At 53.6% G+C, this 19,739-nt stretch overlaps 10 protein-coding genes across 10 annotated transcripts; 4 read left to right on the top strand and 6 right to left on the bottom strand.

Moving 5' to 3' along the window:
* Positions 1 to 1,104: 1,104 nt before the first annotated feature.
* Positions 1,105 to 2,172, bottom strand: CKM354_000173300 (uncharacterized protein; the record flags this gene model as incomplete). The annotated part of the gene is made up of 1 exon (XM_044796865.1): positions 1,105 to 2,172. The coding sequence occupies one exon, from the start codon at positions 2,170 to 2,172 to the stop codon at positions 1,105 to 1,107; it is 1,068 nt and encodes a 355-aa protein (XP_044652800.1).
* Positions 2,173 to 2,908: 736 nt separating this feature from the next.
* CKM354_000173200 (uncharacterized protein) lies at positions 2,909 to 3,430 on the top strand (the record flags this gene model as incomplete). The annotated part of the gene is made up of 1 exon (XM_044796864.1): positions 2,909 to 3,430. One exon carries the CDS (start codon positions 2,909 to 2,911, stop codon positions 3,428 to 3,430), a length of 522 nt encoding a protein of 173 aa, XP_044652799.1.
* Positions 3,431 to 4,309: 879 nt separating this feature from the next.
* Positions 4,310 to 6,322, bottom strand: CKM354_000173100 (uncharacterized protein; the record flags this gene model as incomplete). The annotated part of the gene is made up of 2 exons (XM_044796863.1): positions 4,310 to 6,220; positions 6,275 to 6,322. The coding sequence occupies 2 exons, from the start codon at positions 6,320 to 6,322 to the stop codon at positions 4,310 to 4,312; spliced, it is 1,959 nt and encodes a 652-aa protein (XP_044652798.1).
* A 1,407-nt stretch (positions 6,323 to 7,729) lies between these two features.
* On the top strand, positions 7,730 to 9,637 carry CKM354_000173000 (uncharacterized protein; the record flags this gene model as incomplete). Its single annotated transcript, XM_044796862.1, has 2 exons — positions 7,730 to 9,354; positions 9,463 to 9,637. The coding sequence occupies 2 exons, from the start codon at positions 7,730 to 7,732 to the stop codon at positions 9,635 to 9,637; spliced, it is 1,800 nt and encodes a 599-aa protein (XP_044652797.1).
* A 114-nt stretch (positions 9,638 to 9,751) lies between these two features.
* CKM354_000172900 (uncharacterized protein) lies at positions 9,752 to 10,227 on the bottom strand (the record flags this gene model as incomplete). Its single annotated transcript, XM_044796861.1, has 2 exons — positions 9,752 to 9,904; positions 9,952 to 10,227. The coding sequence occupies 2 exons, from the start codon at positions 10,225 to 10,227 to the stop codon at positions 9,752 to 9,754; spliced, it is 429 nt and encodes a 142-aa protein (XP_044652796.1).
* Positions 10,228 to 10,341: 114 nt separating this feature from the next.
* On the bottom strand, positions 10,342 to 10,767 carry CKM354_000172800 (uncharacterized protein; the record flags this gene model as incomplete). Its single annotated transcript, XM_044796860.1, has 2 exons — positions 10,342 to 10,403; positions 10,464 to 10,767. 2 exons carry the CDS (start codon positions 10,765 to 10,767, stop codon positions 10,342 to 10,344), a joined length of 366 nt encoding a protein of 121 aa, XP_044652795.1.
* Positions 10,768 to 11,406: 639 nt separating this feature from the next.
* On the bottom strand, positions 11,407 to 13,187 carry CKM354_000172700 (uncharacterized protein; the record flags this gene model as incomplete). Its single annotated transcript, XM_044796859.1, has 2 exons — positions 11,407 to 13,016; positions 13,082 to 13,187. The coding sequence occupies 2 exons, from the start codon at positions 13,185 to 13,187 to the stop codon at positions 11,407 to 11,409; spliced, it is 1,716 nt and encodes a 571-aa protein (XP_044652794.1).
* Positions 13,188 to 14,150: 963 nt separating this feature from the next.
* Positions 14,151 to 15,217, top strand: CKM354_000172600 (uncharacterized protein; the record flags this gene model as incomplete). Its single annotated transcript, XM_044796858.1, has 2 exons — positions 14,151 to 14,437; positions 14,503 to 15,217. The coding sequence occupies 2 exons, from the start codon at positions 14,151 to 14,153 to the stop codon at positions 15,215 to 15,217; spliced, it is 1,002 nt and encodes a 333-aa protein (XP_044652793.1).
* A 221-nt stretch (positions 15,218 to 15,438) lies between these two features.
* Positions 15,439 to 18,039, bottom strand: CKM354_000172500 (uncharacterized protein; the record flags this gene model as incomplete). The annotated part of the gene is made up of 1 exon (XM_044796857.1): positions 15,439 to 18,039. The coding sequence occupies one exon, from the start codon at positions 18,037 to 18,039 to the stop codon at positions 15,439 to 15,441; it is 2,601 nt and encodes an 866-aa protein (XP_044652792.1).
* Positions 18,040 to 18,481: 442 nt separating this feature from the next.
* On the top strand, positions 18,482 to 19,552 carry CKM354_000172400 (ubiquitin-specific protease OTU1; the record flags this gene model as incomplete). The annotated part of the gene is made up of 1 exon (XM_044796856.1): positions 18,482 to 19,552. One exon carries the CDS (start codon positions 18,482 to 18,484, stop codon positions 19,550 to 19,552), a length of 1,071 nt encoding a protein of 356 aa, XP_044652791.1.
* Between the last annotated feature and the right edge of the window lie 187 nt (positions 19,553 to 19,739).

Raw genomic sequence — 19,739 nt, 5'->3', positions numbered from 1 at the left:
CTCTGGCAATTGCTTGCTTCACGCGATTGCTCTTCAGTCACTCTGCTGCGCTTACTGATGAGCGGATTCGCAGAGATACAAAGCTTCGAATTCGATAGTCTCTGACAATCGGTCGTTACGCTTGCCTCGTTGAAAGCTTCACGGCTTTGCCTAGTGGTGTCGAGATGCGCGGAGAGTTGATCTGTCGCGTCCTCTTCTCTGCAGGATTGTCTTATCCTCGTCTTTTCAAAAGCTACTCTGCTGCGCTTCGTGGTGTTCAGATACGTGGAGAGACCGATTTGCCGTATTCACGCCCCCGATACGATCAATTTGCAGAGATTATCTGTGGTATGCGTGCGTATGTGGTGCTTGCGGAATTGAAGGAGAGTACGTAGTTGGCGATAGCAAAAGACTGTGTATACTGCAAAGATGTGAGCATATGAGAAGACGAGGGAGACCTACCGAAGCATTTATTCTTCAAAAATGTTGTCTTCAAAAAGAAGGTGTCTCGTCAAGACTCGAGGCCACAGACGAGTGGGTCGCGGTGTTGATAATAGGCAAATGTCGAGCCACGGGGCGCATGGGAAAAATGCGAGGATTTCTTGGTTCATGGCGCAAAGTGGGCATCTACCAGTTGTCTGTTCTGGTAGGAGAAAAAGGCAAAGGTCTACAACTGAACTTTGATGCCAAGTACCGATGGCCCAGAGTCAGCGGAGAGCCAGCACTGCTCTTGAAAAAAATCAGATATGTTACTGGATATGTGGAGCGAATCGACCAAGAAACTGCGACTGTCAGCACCAGCAAGAATCGAAAGAGGCAGGGAAGGTGTTGAGAGAACTCCGGAACACGGGGAGAGCATTTTGTGAAGAACTGCACCATGTATCCAAGATACTCGTGAATAGGAGAAATTCCGCCATGCTTGAACGCTCGCAAAAAGCACATGCCCGTCCCAATCACCCGAACTGTGTCGTCACCCCACTAGGTATCGATGCTGAAGCCCTGTGGCCGCTGTCTCTACGCAGAATTTTAATCAATGCAACAATTCAACCCAAGCTTTCTGATCATCGTAACAATCCGTAATGCATGTCCCAAATGCGGCTGCTGTGGCGGCGGCTGTCTTTTGTACTACGCTTGTACGGCCCCACCTACTGTATCGTGACCATTGGTCTGCTGTTGGCGAGCGAGATATTGCTCGCGCATGACATCGTAAAGGAACATAAACTGTGCCTCGCTCTGGACCATCATCATGCGCTGCTGCCGTAGTTGGTCGACAGTGTCGAGTATCGGATCATCTTCAGGCCCGACATTGTCCAGCTGACCAGTCAGGAGAAGACTGAGGAGGTAGTCTAGCGCAATGAAGGTGCCCGATCGTCCAACGCCAGCAGAGCAATGCACAATGCGCGGGTTATCCTGATCGGTCTGAACAAGATCTTCTGCGAAAGAAGTACCATTCGCGGTTGCGTCCGCGCGAGTGGAGGCTTTGCGGTTTAGTCGTGCCGAAAGCCTGATCAACTGCACCAAAGCTCGGCGTTCCTCGCCTTCGGGCACCAGAAAGTCGGGCCAGCCCGAAAATAGCAAGTGCTTCACTTCCATCTCACGAGAACCTTCGTCATTCGTCGAAGTCTTCACTTTCATAGTCCGAATATCGGTCCTCGTTTGCGCATCGTGCTGTATGTCCACCAGGTCCACCTCTCCTTGGAACCCGTCATCGTACTGCTCATCGGGAGGTATGACTAGCGTTTTCTGTTCCTCATTGAGTGGGTAATACTGGAAGCATTTCTCCCGTCCGGCCTCATGTGTTTGCGTGAGCATAACAACTACCGCGGGACTCTGTAATTCCCCCAACACCATGCGATAAAAGTGATTGACACTGGTGTCCTTGGGACCTTGAGTGGAAATGTATCGCCTCTTGCCTAATCGAATGGGCGATGCATTGATGTAGTCTGAAACTCCCTCAGCCACTTTCAGCTTGATCCTGTTCTGGGCATATGGCTCGACATTGAGGTATCGATTGCGCTCTTTGACTGCGTCATCGTTCAAGCGGGCGAATTGTGGTAGCGGGTCGTTGGGATCGAGTGGGTGCTGAGTCCCTTGAAGAAGGCGATTTCGCTGCTGCCATTCGAGGTCGATAAACTTGTTGTGCAGATCGACTCGGGTTTGCTTGAGGAAGTTGGGCAGAGCGGAGGCGGCCATGTGGTGGTGGGTGCGGGAGGAGGCAGAAGGCGGGTGCGCGCATGCGGCAGCTGAAGAGGCAGTACTACTCGTCTTGTTCCAGCCGTTTCTGGCACGCGCCAGCATGGACCGCGGTGTGTAGGACGAAATGCTTGCTGGTCTTGTTCTTTATGCCGTGGGCCAAATTCTGAGACGGCAGTCAGGCAAGATGGGATGGGACGGCGGGGAAACAGCGAGCGAGGGAGGGGAGTGAGGGGAATTATAGTACAAGTACAAGTCGGGAGGGAAGAGGTGAATGGGAGGGCGGCGTCGACACAGAGGCCTCAATTCGTGTGGTTCTCTGTGAAGCTCGACGTTCGCGGCCTCCAATCATGAGCCTGCGTCATACAATCTGAAACCGACGCTCCAAAACTCTCGTGTTTCGCCATCTGCAGCCTCAGCTCCGAAGCTCCGACGAACCGCCCATCCATGACAAGTCTATTCTCGGACGCTTCTCTGCAGCGTGCGCCCGTCAACCTTTGGTCATCGCCGCAAACAACCCGTGCAGACGACGACCTGAGGCAATCGGCATGCCCAAACAGGCATACTGCACGACGCGCATGAAGCATCGTCAACTGCACAGGATAGCAGAGCTCGCCACTGCCCAGTCTTGCCGTATGCTATAGTTGGCTGCGGCAACTGACATTCTACCATCTTCTCCGTCGAGGTGGGGCAATCTTGTTGGTCAACTCGCATGTACACACAACAATAGCGCATCATGGCTCCGTGGCTGCGAGTCCTCGAAGCCTACGCCGTACAAGCCCTGCTCCGCACGCCGGCCTTCCATCGCGGAGTCGAGAAGGTTGCGAAGCAAGTGCATCGCATTCGTCATGGCCTTCCCTACGAAGAACCCGGTGGCACAAACATCTCCGATCCATCTCAACCGACGTTTCGAAAACACTTCCTCGATGAACTCAAAGGCCAGCTCGGGCAAGCAGAGCGAGAGGAGCTCGAAGGAGCAATGAGGACCAAGGGCGTCAACGAGGACAGCATCAACGCACGAGGCGCTGTAGGAGATGCCGATGTCGAGCGAGCAGAGCAAGTCTGGCAAAATATGCAGCGGAAAGCAGGGCAGACTTCTACAAAAGACAAGACAACGACAGAGGATGAACAGGTAAATGCACACCACGCATGGAAGGAGGCACAGGATAGATTGAACGAGGAACCAAAGCCTGGCTTCATGAGCGCATACATGGATGCCATCAAGGAACAGATTCGAAATGGCAAGCCTCCGAGATGAGAGGCGATGACCAGGTCACAACTTTACAACGACGAGACGAGTTACGGCAGAACTGTTTGAAGGCATTCGAGGTGGCGAAGCAAACACGAGGCCCTCTTCAAAACCAGCCAACCGGGACGAAATCTGCCGCAATGTAGCCTCTGCTGTAAGAGTCGCAAAGTACCTCCAAACTCCACTCTGGCCTTCGACCTGTCCATCAAAGGATGTAAGTTGCACGTCCGCTATCGAGACGGACTGAGTGCTCGAACGGAGTCCGAATAGGCTATCTACTAAGGACCAGCGCGCGTTCTCGCGAAACGCATGCTCGTCGATGCCACACTCGGACATCGTGATTTTGTTCCCGCTGAAGAGGACGAGCAGAGCAGACTGCGCGTTGCATGTACGTCTACAGGCCGGACGACCAGCTTTCTGGACTCCAGGCAACGAAACTCCAAGTTCCCGAACATCGTCATCATACTCACTTTGGGTATCATCTGGACCACCTCTGACTGGCTCTCTCGTAACAGAGACGTGCTGACCGGATTAGCGGGGTCGACGAATCTCGAGAGAGGGATATGCAGTACAAGCACAAAATATACACGTATGTATGTATGGATATCTGTTGATCTGGTGCTAAAATATGCCCTCATCAAAAACACCCTAAGTCGCGATATTCTGCTGCAGATGATTGATCTCTTCGCAAGGCTTCTTTCATGTCGACTTCCACTCTGTACTGTCTGCTGTCAAAAGCGCCTCTTTGCGCCTGCTCTGCTCTCCAAAAGAAAAAAAAAGTTTCCAACTTTCCCAAAAATGTCTTGACTCCAGTTTGAACGCCCCCAGCAAACCAGCCACATTTGATATCCACAGAAATATGGCCTTCCCTTCGCACGCATGCTTGGATCAGGACGAAACAGTCACCGGCTTGCCATTCAACCTCTCTGGCTGGCTCTTACTCTTCGCTCGCAAAAAGTCTTCGACTTGTGCCTGTGTCAACTCATCCACTCGAGGATCCTCCTTCACAATCTCTTCCTTCTTCTCTTCTTCTTTATGGCCAACAAGTCCCACCGTTTCTGCGACGCTGCCCACAGCGCTCACAACGACAGCCTGAGCTTGTCCGGCGTACTCCTGCACCTGTTCTACTATCCCAGGTTGTGGATCCTCCTCCCTCGTCAAGAGAGTCTCTTTGGGCGCTTGCCCCACAGTGCGAGGCTCCATGACGCTGTGCTCGGTTCCTTGCCCATCGATTTGTGTATGCGGCGTGCCAGAGGCGAGCTGGCCTTCGGCGTGAGTGTTTGTCTGCTGCGTCTGTTTCGTCGCAGATGTCCCTTGTCGGGCTCCCTCGGGCGGGTGGGCAATGGCATTTGCGGGATCGGCGTAGGGGACGGTGTAAGTTCCTTGTCTGCTTTCGGGAGGAGAGTGTGCGTCTGGTGATTTGCCGACGTCGTTGAGTGGATCGGCTTCGGGCTGCTTGTCTGCTGGCAATGCGGACTCTTCAGTGGTTTGTGGGTTCACATTGTCCGCGGACATGACGTTGGGATTCGTTGTGGTCGAGGCCATGGCGTCGGGGTTCGTTGCGGTCGTGTTGCTTGCGGGGTCGAGATTCGCGTATGCGGTGCCGTTGGCAAGTTGCTCCTTCTCCTCCTTGTTCAGCTCGGTCTTTGCGCTCTGCCCACTAACTGTTGCGAACAGTGCGGATTGTGTTCTGTTCAAGGGCTGGCGCCCAGGACTTAACGATAACTTGGCCACGCCAGCTTCAGGATGCAGCCCCGCAATGATGCGTCTCCGCGGTTTCCCAGCTTCTGTACCAATTGCAATCGCTACCAAGTCTCCGTCTTCGTCATACTCCCATTTTATGGGGCCTGTAGGCAAGGTCTTGTGTCCGTTTACTTCTATTACTTCCTTCCAGCGCAGGCTTTCTGTTACATTCGGTCCAAGATATGGCATATCTCCAAAGTTCCACTCGAGTTTCCCTCCGTACTTTTTGGGAATGTTTTCTACATCAATCACTTTTGACAATTCCGAGAGCATATTCTTGTCGTTCAAAATGTAGATTTTGGACACTGTGATTGGATCGAACCAAGCCTTTGCCCAGTCCCATAATGTGTTGAAGAATGAGGGGGCGCCAATGACGAAGATGCGATCCAAGGTTTCCGGATAATGTGCTGTCGCCAGAGAAGAGCTGTCTTGTAGGTGTGATCGTAACGTCCAGAATTGCTTCAAGCCGACTTTGCTCAAGTCCACGATGTTGGCACTCTGACTGACAGGCGTTTCGGTCGATTGCCGCTCTGGCACAGCGGAGCAGAGCGGGAGCACAAATCGACACAGGTTCTCGTACAAGGCGAAGAGTCGCAACATCTTACGGGGCGCTTTCGCCTTGATGTCCATCTTCTCACCCTTCTTGGCCTTCTTTTCCTTTTTCCGGTCCTCGTCGTTTTGGTAAGCATTGATGTCCTTTGTGCTCAGGTTGGCGACCTCGAAGACGTATAGCGGGATCCCGCGCTTGTCCATTCTGCCTGTCCATTGCGGATAGAGTCGCCGTGTCGCCTCGTACTCCTCGATATCTATGGTTTCGTAGAGGGTGTCCAGCTGGTTCTCTTTCCGCCAGTCCTCGGTGGCTGAGAATTGGCCAAACGCATCTTGAGGCACAAACTTCCTCGCACGGAGGTACCGGAGCATGGTCTCGTCATCGTGTGAGGCGGCTGTCTTTTCGTCTCCGGGATCATAGTAGCCTTTTTGCTGAGCTATCGCTTTAAATTTATCCAATGCGCCCCGCTGTCCTTCGCTGAGATGTCCAACATGTCCAGCAGGCCACTGCGATGCTGTCAGAGAAGGGTGAATTGTGCATGAATGGAGGTGAAGTGATACCTGATACGAGTTGACTCGTTTGAGTTCCGCACCGTCCGGCCGACTCATGCTGTCAGAGTTGAGCAAGAGCAGTCGGCGATTGCTGTGAATATCACGGCAAATGAAGCTGTATGTACAGAATGACGATAGCGATCCCCGACAACTTCACAGTTAACAAAAGTGCGTCCCCTCCAGTGGTCAGCTTCACGCGACGGGGCAGGTGATGCGTGGTTATGGCTCACTCGGTGAGGGAAGGTTTTAGTGCTGAGAGACAGCGCGAGGGAACGACTTTATGACGTGTGCCGGCATTGCTCACAAAGGATCGCACGCGCTGTGCGCGGGTCCTCCATTGTCCGTCGTCCGTGATCCGAAGATTTATTATCAACGCGGCGGGCCTATGCAGGCTCGCTCGTGTAGAAAGCTCCGGGCGATGGCGATGGCGGACGTGTGTCAGACGGCGCGAGATCTCAGCGCGCGCGCCAGGCACCGCTCGTCCAGCATGTCCTTGTTCGCAGCCAGTCGGCCGTTGCACATCCTCCAGAGCCGCACTATGAAGCTCTATTCTATGGCCCGCTGCCCCGTGCTCGCCAAACGCGCCCGCCATGACCGCATGGATCCCAATCCTGCACCCACAGGGCTGTCATGTGCATCTTTTTCGTACAGAAACTGCACGCCTATACTGTAACTAAGCAGGCCACCTTCCTCCGGCCCTTCCGGCCTTAGGCTCGTCCAGAACCTCGTCCTTTGACCAAAGCAGATGAGAAATCACGGGGAACACTCTGCTATACTACGGCCGAGCATTGCGTACGGTGACGGCCTGTCTCTTCCATCCCCTACATAAGCACTTCGCTCCGCCAGTGCTATGCCAACACATCAGGCCAGCAGTGAGGTGCACACCTGTCACAGAGTTGGTGGCGTTTTGCTTCACATCCTCTAGGAAGATACAGACCAGCATATGCAGTGTTGTCGGTCAGCTGCAGGCTAATCATGATCCCATTGAATCCGGTCGCCGAAATTTGGGACGGAACGCTACGACTCTTGCACGGGAAGATTGATAGCGGCAACGAATATGACCTTGATATTCGTGATATGCTGCTCCCAAATCAATCCTGACTGCATTGGTAGGAGGTAATCTACTGTGCAAGAGGGCAGGGCTACTTTCATCAAAGGGTTCGCCGAGATGTCGAACTGCCGAGCCAAGGGACTTCTACGATGCTTTCCTTAAATGTCATCAAATTCGACTCAGTTGTCAGTCTTTGAAACCGTACAACTAGGTAAGACCCAAAGTTGATTTCGTAATCAACATTGTACAATGTGCAGAGTGCTGTGAGCAGTTGGAGGTAAAAGTGAATCGTTTTCGCGTCATCGAACCAAATGACGGCATCGCGCTCTTGAGGCCTCCAGCTTCAACACCGCGGCTTCCGACTTCGCGAGTGCCACACGCATTGCCTGCCACCTCGACACATTCCCGCCGACATGAACGACATCCTCGGCGCCGAAGACGTCCCGCCCATCTTCCACCTGCCAGACGAACTGCTCGAGCTGATCATCGAATACCTCCCCCCAACCGCCACTCTCGCATTTGGGACCACTTCGCGCCGCAGCAATAAGATTGTTTACGAACCGCTTGTCTGGCGGCGACATTGCGTCCAGACATGGAAGTACTGGCAGCCCCAACGCGAATTCGGCGACAAGTTGCATTCGCCGCCAGCTCAGACCAAATGGCGAATGTTATACAACGAGCGCGCCAGGATTGATCGAGAAGCGACTGACCTCTTCAATGAGGCGCTCCTGACACAACAAAATCGATATGCACGGATGGAGGAGATTGCAAACTATGGCTACGATGTCAAAGACCTCATGCTGAGGCTAAGGGACGAGACACCCGACGATGCCGAAGATGTGCTTGCACGTCGATTCCACGCCGACGCTTTGTTGGGACAGATACATCGCGCTACGGCGTTGGAGAAATGGATGCGGCTGCAGCGTCGGCAGATGGTCCGATTGGAAGAGGTCCTGGGCGCCTACGACTTGTTTGTGCTCAGTGGGCAGAATGGCGACCTCAACGATATCGATAAAGAACTGGATAGGCTCGCTGAGCAGGTGCGGCATCGAAACGGCGAGGATGAATTTGACGAGCTAAGTGTCCGACGGAAAGCTGTTCTCGTGGCCGAGTATCTGCGTTCTCAAGGTCTGCTGGCAAATGCCGGGCATGAAAACTACCATGCATTAAGGAACAATTTCTTGTCGATGGCTTTATTCGAGGAGAACTATACCTGCTTGCCACTCCAAGCTGTAGCAATATACTGTGCCGTCGCTCGCAGGCTGGGGATCAACGCCAAGCCTTCAAATTATCCGCAGCACGTCCATGCTGTGATCGAGGCGCCTCCTGGAATGACATTGGACGGCAAGCACATCATGATTATAGCAGGTGCGGAGCCGGAGTTGATGCATATGGATCCGTGGCGGAGTCAAGAGGAAGTACCTTCGGACCAACTTCGTCTACGACTGCTTCAAATGGGAGCTCCTGACCACCAGCACACTCATCACCTTAGCGCAACAACCTCTCTAGAAATGTGCCTGCGCACTGGTCGCAACATCATGGCATCCGTTCAAGAAGCTCGCGAAAGACATCATGCAAGTGACGGCATGTCTGGTCCTGACATTGAAGCAGCGTGGTACAGTATGCTTTGGTCCATGATCATCCTTGGCGACAACAACAGCGCAAGCACTCTACACCGCCGACGCCAATGCCTGCCGTACCTAGTCGAGCACTTCCAAGCCCACTTTCCTGAAGACATCAGCCTAATTGAAAAGTACCTCCCGACCATGTTCGAAGGGGAACGTGAACACAGTATCCTCCTCCATCTCATCAACGAACGCCGCACAGACGATCGCAACAAGAAAGCCCCCACGTTCCGAACGGCCGAGACCGCAAATGTAACGTATCGCATTGGCACACACTTCCGCCACAAACGCTACTCGTACGAAGGCGTCGTTGTCGGCTGGGACAGGCGCTGCTCGGCCGAACAACGATGGATCGAACAAATGCGCGTGGATGACCTCCCGCGCGGCAGGGAACAGCCGTTCTATAACATCGTGTACGATCAAGACCCCACTCGTGCTCGGCTCTTGCCTGCCAGCGCAGCGAGACACTATTACACGGTGCTCTGTGTCGCTCGTGATGCTGACGATGCTGCGTCTTCTAGGGCCGACGATAAGAGTGTGCGGTACGTCGCGGAAGAAAACATCGAAATCGTGGACGAGCCGGATGAGCGGCCCAGTGAGGTACTCATGGCTTTGGCGGGGAGGTACTTCAAGAGATGGGACCAGAAGGAGAGAATATTCGTGAGTAATATCAAAGATGAGTATCCGGATGACTAGACTAGCGATGAACGGAAATTGTGGGGTTTGGACAACTGCCCGGGCACGAGTAAATGATGCGATGAAGATAGATGATTGAGATGTTGTCCACCAAGACGACAGGACACCAGGGTATTAATTGAACTTCAAGACAACATAATGTTCGGATCCTGTCGCTCCAATTCCTCGACCTTCCTCGCCACAGCTTCCATGCACTCGTCTTTTTGGTAAGCCAGCATATCTGGCCACCCATGCTGTCGAAACACTTCCTCCACTACCTTCTTCGCCCTGATCACATCATCATTCGGGTGCTCCTCTTCCTCGCCCTCCCTTACGACCGCAAAATTATCTTCAACTCTCTGTCTAGACGTAGGCAGAAAATTCAACTCTCGAAAATGAAATTTCAACATCTCAAAGAAGTCCTCCATCGCCCAACCACATTTCAACCCCGAACCTGCATTTCGCCACATTTCCTCTTCACGCGCGTAATCAAATGATTCATCTCGGATTGGCTTGAACGGCGCATCGGGATGCATTGCGTAGCCTACAGCTGCTGGAGGGAAATTTCCTCCTGGCCAGTAAATTACACCTAAATGAGTATCGAGGAACATTGCGTTTTCTCTGTCGATGGCGAGACCGATGACGTGAGAAGGAATATGATCCCATACGCCGTTTGTTACGGCGCTGTAGAATTCTGAAGGGGTTTGGTCTTTGATGAAGAAGGTTTATGGCGAAAGGATTGTTCGGGCGATGGAGGAATAGTCTGCGAGTTGGCAGTGAGGTGCGACTGTTTCATATTCGTTAGTTCGAAGGGGGAATGGGATCGTAATTTCTTGTGTAGGCGTACTGTCGTGGCGGAGGCCAGAATTTATATATGGTAGGTGTCGAAGGAGTTGAATGACTTCGTCTGTCTTGCCTAGAGGTCGCATGTTTGTGATTGTGATTTCTTCCCAGCCTTCTTTAGGAGGAAAAGCGACTTGTTCTGGATCTAGGTATAGTTCTGTTAAGAAGAGAAAATAGTCCTTGAAGGCTGCTATAGTTGCTTCGCGGGAATAAGAGATGTTGCACAGGTCTTGAGTCTCCGAGATTGATAGTAGATCATGCTCGGATGTACAGTCGCATTCTGGGACATCTGAGTTGGTGTCCGACATTGTATGCTGAAGCAGAGGGAGGGAAGATGCGAGGTAATGTGGTTCGGCTACCTTGCGTTCATGTCGATATACTGTTGGGTATCTAGTTCTCGTCGCCGAAACAAAGCTACCTGTTGCCTACCCGCCTAGCGAGCTAGTACTTGGCAGTTCCTGGCTTTGGCGCCAACTCAATATCGTGAAGAGCACCTCCACCGAGATCTCTAGCTATTGGTGGCGCGCGACTGATTGCGATGGTCTCCTTCATCATGGCAGCACTACCGAGTGCTGGCCGCGTGGGATCTTGGGCATTGGTGGTCTCCGGCGCGCGGCGCAAGCTTTCACCTTCCTCTGCAGCGTGGTCACGAGGAAGCACATCGTGCAGGAACGCTTCTTGATCACTCATGTCCTGCCAGATTCCGCAACCTGACAGCGCAGCAACTCCTTGCAGCCTCGCGCAATTCCTGAACCCCGGTAGGATAGGCGCTGTCGACACGCAACAAGCGAGCGTGGCATTTGCACAAGGAACGGAAGAAGGCCACTGCTTCCAGATCAGGCGTCTGATCACGGAATCCTGCTTTGTGACTCCCTGTGGAGGAAATTCGCAGTAGCTGTAGCACTGCGTCCTGAGATTGAGTTTTCGTGTGCATGCGTGCACTTGTTTCATTTTCCCTTCGAAGCTTGCGTCAAGGCATCGATTTCGGCTTGAAAGGCACTCATCTCGGCGAGGATGTCCTTAGACTGACTCGCTCCAGGTGAAGAGATGGCTTGCTCATTACTTTCTCCAGTTTCTGCCACTTTCTGCAAGCTAGAGATGGACGCCGACCGCTCACTGTCAAAACTTGCTCCACGGTGATGCTCGCCGCTTAACTTGCGTACGTACGAACTCGGAGGGCCGTCGAGGCTGGTTCGCTTCGAGCCAGGCAAGCGACGAGGTGGTGGAGGGGGTGGAGCGGCAGCACCAGCTGCTGGTACCTGAGCTGACCTTGGAGCAGTGGTGGAATCGTCTGAGGCCTGACGGCTGACGTTGGAGCTTCCCTTGCTGGCTTTGCTTGGATGTCGGCGCAGCGGAGGAGGGGGTGGAGCAAGCTTGGTTTCGTTCGAGGTTGGCTGTACATCCTTGGGAGGTGGTGGGGGTGCTGGTTGACTGCTAGGATTGGATTTCCTTGCAGGCGGAGGAGGTGGGGCAAGTTTGTTGGAACTCGTGGAAACGACAGAGTCTGCTGGTGTAGGGATCGAGGAGTCCAGCGTCATGTTGGAAAGATTGGAGCTGCTTCGCGCCCTGCCATGGCCAGCGCCAGATTTCCTCGTTGGAGGTGGTGGTGGTACAGCTTTCGGTGTAGGCGGCACAGTAGCGACCTGTTGATCTACCTGCGCAGGCAAGACATTCTGCACGGGTGCTGGAGATGGCGATTTCTTGCCAGTGTCTCCTGGTGGCGCTGGAAGCGGTTTGTTAAGATCACTACCTGGTCTGGGTGAAGCTGATCTGAGAATTCCCGTGATGTGTTGTGTATGAACAGGAGGCGTTCTGGGCCCTGATGCCATGAAGCCCGGGGGTATAGATTGGTCGAAATCTGCAAAGGATACGGTCAGAGGCCCCTTTTGCGATTTTGGAGGAGCTGGCGGTGCCAGGTCATCGGACCTGCCGATGCCCATTAGTCCCGAGTGCTCGTTGTCGTCTTCGTCGGATGCCGATTCGTAGTCGTGAAAATCATCCTGGGGCGACTCTGCATGCGGGCCATGGCTACGGTCGAACACCGAAGAAGTATCTGTGCTGCTGCTATTGCTGTCCGGTACCCTCGCCGCACCTGGTGTTGTCGATAAGCCTGCTGGTACGGGAGCACCATTCATCAATATATTTTTGAATGCATCCACGTCCAGAGTAGGTTTCGATCTCATCTCTCCCCCAGTCATCTCTGCTTCCGTGCTTCCGTGTGATATCCCAGTCTCTTGACTTGCCAATGTCCTCGCAAATGGGTTATATGGCGCTTTCATTGCTCCAGGAGCAGCATCTGCCCAACTAGCATTGCCTGTGTTGCTGCCTGCGCGCTTCACGCCTGACCCTCCCGTTGCTGCCGCGTCACTCTCGCTGTCGTCGTCTTCCAGGCCTGCGTTCCTCGGGTCCACCACTGGCGGCGGTGATGCTGTTCGACCAACCGGAGTCCCCTCAGACAATCTCCTGTCTCCATTCTGCGAATTGTGCACCTCCTCTGGCGAGTGAGGAGGGGTCTGAATCACGACTCGTTTCGCCTTTGTCTTTGTCGAGGGCGTGGCTGCATCTGGTCAATCTTCTATCCTGCACGACATGGCGTCCGGCATGACACGCGGGCCTTCTTACTGGGAGCCGCGGCATCCGAAACATCTCTGATCGTGTCGAAGATGCTGGCGGAGGCAGGGTCGGGATCTACGGGCACTCGCGAGCGGCGGAATGGGTTGCTGGACATTGCTGCTCAGCCGGAGTCAGAAGTCAACCTGCACTGGCGCGGGCGTGGTCGGGCATGGGCGAGGCGGACAGCAGACAGACAGGAACAAGATGACATAGAGAGACACGGACTATCGCAGCGCAGAAGTGAGTGAGCGACAGGCACCAAGACGAACGATCGTCATGTCCAGCCGTCTGCACGCGCCAACATCCCAGCGAGCATCTGCTGCCGAGCCCTGGCCCCACCAGCACGAGCTGCTTGTCTCGTGCGCTGCCGAAACGCTCTGTGTGACATCAACATCATCAGTCATCAATATGCATCGGCGTGGGAGAGGAGCCGTCTTCCGCGGCGTCCGTTTCCCTCAGACGACTTCGGCGAATGCTTCCAGTGGTGATGACAGGAGCAGTCTCCACGCCGGCGATTATGCTGCTCACGCCCAGATCTGGCGTAGCTCAAGGACAGAGCTGACAGTGTTGAATGATCTTGCATAGTGCTTAAGCTTGCTGCATGGTAGCAATGCTCTTCGTCGTGCCCTTTCTGGTTTGTGAGATTCCGCAACTCCATGGCCGTCCAAAAATGCATCTCGATATCAAGGTCGCGCAGCGGAAAGAGCATCCAATGGAGGTCCAGTCGACGCCGGACAGCAAGACGAATGTGAATATTCGCTCTACCTCTGCCGCAATCCCAGAGTCGAGAGTGACCAACGTAGAGACGAGATCGCCTTCAATGTCCAGTGGGAGACTCATGGCAGCAATTGCTACCCATTGCCGCAAGTCTGAGAGGCATTCGCGTTGATGTCTAGTCGGCCGAGACCTCCTGGTGCACCTTCTATGTCTGTGTAAAGGTCAATATGGCAGGACAACTTGCTCAGCATAGCACCCGCCTTCATTGACCAGCCTGCATCAAAAGTGCGCTCAGAGCCAGAATACATTTCTGGCGATCACTTACTCCGCTGCGCCGACACAGCTGCAGGTGCCCGGGAAGATGTTGGGATTTGCTCTTCTGCTGATATTGCCGCTCCACGCTTTCGCTGCCTTCTCTCCGAATGCTTCGGTCACGATCGTAAGCGACCTGGACGATGTTCTCCGCATAACAGAGCTCTGGAACCCATTGCGCGCAATCCGATACTTCTTCACGGACGACTTTCAGCCCGTCAATGGCATGCCCGAGCTGTACAGAAACTTCTCCCAAGTAAAAGGAACAGAATTCGCTTATGTAACCGATGGTTTCGTCTCTTGGTCATCATCATATACCTACGGCCTACAAGAACAGTATGCCTGCAATTCACTGTAGAGAGTCCAGCCCGAAAGCATAAATACTGACGCTGCTATGAAAGTTACCCACCAGGACATGCCTACTTCCGCGTCTTCGACCTTTTCAACCTCAAAATGCTCTTCAACGCCCGCCAAATCCACGCTCAAAGCCTCATTGACGAGCATCCCAACCGCAAGTTCATTCTCGTGGGAGACTTCGCCACCCCAGGCCTCATCAATGCCTACGCGAAACTGGCCATCAAGAATCCCCGCTCAGTACAGTGCCTCGTCTTCCTCGACGTGCGCGCCACGAACGCCGCGAACTGGCTCGTCCCAACAACCAAGCCACTGACCAACAAAGCCCTCTCCAACCGCTGGACCGTCTTCGAAACCGCCAAAGAATTCAAAAACGACAGCATCACCTACCTCAACCAACTCAAAGCCACTACGAACGAAGCTTTCGGCTGCGGTCCCCTCATCAATCGACAAAAGCCTTTTCTCGATCTTATCGAGAATACACACTACAGCTCTGCGAAAGCGACAGTCATGACATTGACCAAAGGTCTCTCCGCCATGATGCAATGTCTGATGATCTTACCATTTCGTCCGAGCCCTCTGTGCCGTTTCGATCGAAGAGAAGGGACGTGGTACCCCTATTACAAAAAATTCGAATCAGAAATGGAATTGAGGACGTGGAAGAAGCTACCGAATACTGTGGTCAACGGGACGAAGTATGAGAGAATGTGCTACGAGGATGGCAAGTTTTGGCTTGTGAATGGGATTTGCGAGCAGAATTGAGAAGCGCATGAAGTGATTCCTGCACAGGAGGTGGCAGGCTGAGAACGAGAATTGAGGCGCTGAGAATTTAGCAGTGTTCGGCTGACAGTACGGACTTGAGAAAAAGTAGAGTTTAGCAGCAGCATGGTCGCCCGCTGAGCGGGACAGGGAGAGGCAGACGAGTACTGCTGGGTCATTGGCAGAGCAATGCTGACGACAAGCAGCTTCTAATAAGAATTATTCTACGACACTATCCTCGAATCCCAATCATCAGCAAAAAAGTCGCTGCCTAACTTGATGCTTCTCATCGCAGCCCGCATCCTCTCGTTCGCCTCTCGAGCCGCCTTCTGCTCCTCCGCAGCCTTTTGAGCCTGGGCCAAAGCTTCAAGATCCTTCTCGTCAATTTCTCGAGCAACAGCGCTGGCAAGCTGCTTATCAAGCACCTGCAGAGCCTTCCACTTCATCTGCTCAATCTCACTTGCCACATTCTGCGCAGCTTCAAGCTTCGCTCTCTTCGCAGCGCGGACTTCACTCTCACGTTGAGCTTCGCGTTCCTTTCGCTTCTTCTCCAGAAGTTCCTGACGTCGCGCTTTCTCTGCAAGGTAGCGGATGCTATGACCTTTTGAGATACCTTCTGGTTGCTCGACAACGACCGGAGGTGCGGTAAAGAAGAGAACTCGTCCGTAATCATCACGCTGATACTGCTCGCGGACCTCGGCGGGAATACTCAGGTTGGCAGCATCTGGCAAAGTGTAGACTTCAGGTGCAGGCGCTGCGCGGTAGTCCTGAGCGGGAGGTCGAGGCGCGTACGCAGCAGGAACTGTGGGCGCACTTGACTGAGCAGCGTAGCTATTGGTTGGTGCCATTGGACGAGGCGGAACTGTCTGTGGCTGAAGAGGTGTGGATGGCGCATAGCTCATTGGCGTCGCTGAAGGGGGGCGCGGCGCTGTCGCCGGCGCTGGCTGGTACTGTTGCACTCGAGGTGTGTACTGCTGAATGGGCATGGTAGGATTAGATGGTGCGCGGTGGAGCTGCTGCTGTGCCAATGGCTGCTGGTAGTTGTGTTGGGGAGTGGGCGGTATCTGTCGGGGAGGGGGTGTTGGCATCTTTGGTGGTGGAGGGGGCGTGGGCTCGGGAGGCGGCGAGTCCTTTTCGCCGCGAGGTTTTCTGTGCACAGCACCAATCTTCGGTGGCGCCCCTTCTGCTCCCCAAGTCACCTTTGGGAAGTCGTCCGTCTCCTTCTGATCATCCTTAAGCATGAAAGCGATCGGACTAGGATACTTTTTCATCTTGCGGGGATGATCAAACAGGTCCATTTCGTAGTCCTTGTCCCGGACTTCATCGGGTAGACAGCTGGCCCAGGTCTTGATCGTGTTGAACTGGTGCAGAGTCTCGTTGTAGCGCGATTGACAAACATAGATCTCTGTTCCCTCTGCCAAGCCCCGCGGCCGGCCTTTGAAGTAGCGCGTGTAGAACATGACGAAGCATTTGCCTTCCACTTCTTCGAGACGATGATCGCGATAGCGACCTGTCTTTACGATCTCGTTTGCGAAGAAATGCTTGTCAAACCGATGAACAGTCTGCTCCGGTCTGTAGTACCAGCAGACGTTGACCATGTTCTCGCCCTTGGGGTTCTTGTAGGTGCGATAGACCTGACAAGGTATGGGCTTTGTCAAGTCGTTTGGATTCTGAATGTGCACCCAGTCTCCAACTTTGTAAAGCTCGCCATTGTGCAAGACGCCGTTCGGTAAGGGTACCTTGCCCTCATCGTCTGCGAATGCATCATCCGGTTTCGCCTTCTCCGAGTCGTACAGCTTTCCAGCTTCCACTTGAAGCGCAACAGCATCTTTGTAGATCTGCGAATCATCCGTGTTGTACTGCTTGGCATTGTTGAACATGAGATTAACATCCGCCATAAACTCTTCCAAGGTCTTGTACTTCTTCCGTTTCACCTTTCGCTTGAGTTGATCGTAGGCCATGGGATTCTTGATTTCGTTGTAATAGTCCGGTAACTGTGCCTTGTCGGGAAGTCGATCAAAGTTCTTGATCAAGAGCGCGCCGCTCTTGTTCTTGGGCTTGCGAATGCCTTTTAAGATGGTCTGTATACGGGCTTCCATGGGCGTAAGCAGTTTGGGTGGCCTTCCTCTAGCACGCTTCCCGTCCTCTCCATCCTCTGCTCCTTCTCGCTTCGCTATAGATGTCGACCCTCGCGGACCTTTCCGCTTCTTCCTTCTTCCGCCCTCTTCATCCTCGTCCTCGTCGTCATCGTCTGCATCCTCATCTGATGATTCTTCTGCATCTCCGTCTGCATCTGCTGGGCCTGCCGCTTCGGCTGTCGGCGGCGCAGGCTCCACGAATGTCGGAATCTCGCCAAGGTCAGGAAGCACAGCTTGCTCTTTCGTGATTATCCCTTCCTGTACCAGCAGCTGCAGCTGCCTCTCAATCTCCTGCTTGACAACCAACGCGTCTTGGAATGCACCACTCTCAGGGATATTGAACACCTGCGCATTGTATGGGATGAGCGCAAAATCTCGAACGAATCCGCTGACGTCCTGGTACTCCTTGCGCGCGATCTTGCGTTTGATTGTGGAAAGTGCCATGGGCTCCTTGATTGTTTCATAGTACTCGGGCATCACGCGCTTGTTGATCAAGCGCTGAAACAGCTTTGTAGGGTCGAATCCGTCGCCAGTACGGAAATCGTAGATGTTATTGAGCATCCGCATCATGGCCTGCCATTGCGCATCGGGAATTTGGGAGCCGTCGTTGAGCGGTTCGGTGGACGGTACCGGCGTCGAGCTGGGACTCCTATCGCGACCCTTGGTCGATTGCCGTCTCGCAGCCATCGCGGCGGTTGTGCAGATAGTGAATGGTGCTGGGAGTCAGGCGGCGCATGAAGCTGTCGCGAAGTCACAAGTGAGGGAAGACGCGACCAGCCCGCGCGCCAAGACTAATCCCTGCAGCTGATCTTGCCCATTCACCTACACAATGGCATTGACGGGAAGCCGCATTCATCGATCACATCTCGTGGTACACAAGTACAATACAGCGCATCAATAGCATCGAAATCTGACGATAGTTACAAACCGATTCACTTTGTCCTACAACGTGTTGTACATATTGGACGCTTTGCCCGCCCCATCGCAACTTCTCGAAACACACGTCACCTAGCGCCGCCTGCCATTGCCACAAGACACTGATCAGTCAGCCGGGGTTCAGGTCACTCGCCTTTCACGCGTGCCATAGCATTCTGAATCCAACAACTCATCAAGAAAACCACGAACCGAAATGACTGGTGCTATACGGTTACGAGTCCGAGGGCCAGATGGTCAAGCAACCATCAGCATCGACAGCCAAGCCTCCTGGAGCGATTTGATGCATAGCATATCAGACAAGACTGGCGTCGCCGATTTCGATCTCAAGCACGGTTTCCCTCCTCAACCACTGAATACCGAATCCATCAGTGGCCAAACCAAGCTCGCCGACTTACCCTTCAAACTCAACGGGGAACAGCTCACCCTCAATCCCCGTACCATTCAAAACACTCTATCCCAACCCATGACAGGAACAACTCCATCGACGTCAACCACCAAATCTCTCCCTTCAAAACAACAAATCTCCCCACCATCTCACAAACCCTCCGACTTCCCTCCCGAACCCCTCTCCCTCACCCGCAAACCCGCACCGGACATGGCCGTGGATCCCCCCGAAATCGAGGTTCCTCAACTGGAAGGTCTCATGGTTCTCCGTGTGATGCCCGACGACAACAGCTGCATGTTTCGAGCTCTATCCTCGGCCGTCCTCGGATCCACCCTCGACGGGATGACCGAATTGCGTAGCGTTGTCGCGCAAGAAATTCAATCCAAACCCAGCTTCTACACGGAAGGTGTCTTGGAAAAAGCTCCCGACGATTACTGTCGCTGGATCCAACGCGAAGACAGCTGGGGTGGTGGCATCGAACTCTCTATCCTATCCCAAAAATTCGATATCGAGATCTGCAGTATCGATGTCCAAACTCTCCGCGTTGATAAATTCAACGAGGGGAAGCCGACAAGGTGCATTTTGGTCTATTCGGGAATCCATTACGACGTTTGCGCTGTGACAGCGTATAGTGGAGCGGATCCCGTTTATGACCGGAAAGTCTTTGACGTGATGCATTTGCAAGATAACGAAGAGATCGACGGAGGCGCGTTGGTTGCTGCCCTGCAATTGTGCAGAGTCTTGCAGGATAGACATTACTTTACCGATACACATGGCTTTGCATTGAGGTGTGGTACTTGTGGGGACTCAGGGAAGGGGCAATCGTGGGCACAGGATCATGCGAAGAAGACCGGGCATACGGATTTCGGCGAGGCTTGATTGAGCGTTCATGAGCGTTGAAAAGGGCGAGGGCGGCCATTGTGAGGACATGTCCCTCTTCGCGGCATTGGAACATCTCGGAAGGTGACCATTCAGCGGACTTAAGTGATGTAGCTCCAACATGAAGGAGCTTCTGTTCTCAACTCATCTGCCAAATCGTGCCGTGAAAACTTGTGAAATGCGGAAC

This window comes from Cercospora kikuchii (assembly GCF_019650295.1).
Source record: "Cercospora kikuchii DNA, contig_00001, whole genome shotgun sequence".
NCBI lineage: Eukaryota > Fungi > Ascomycota > Dothideomycetes > Mycosphaerellales > Mycosphaerellaceae > Cercospora > Cercospora kikuchii.
Note: the sequence above shows the minus strand (reverse complement) of the source record. Positions and strands in the feature narration are given on the sequence as shown.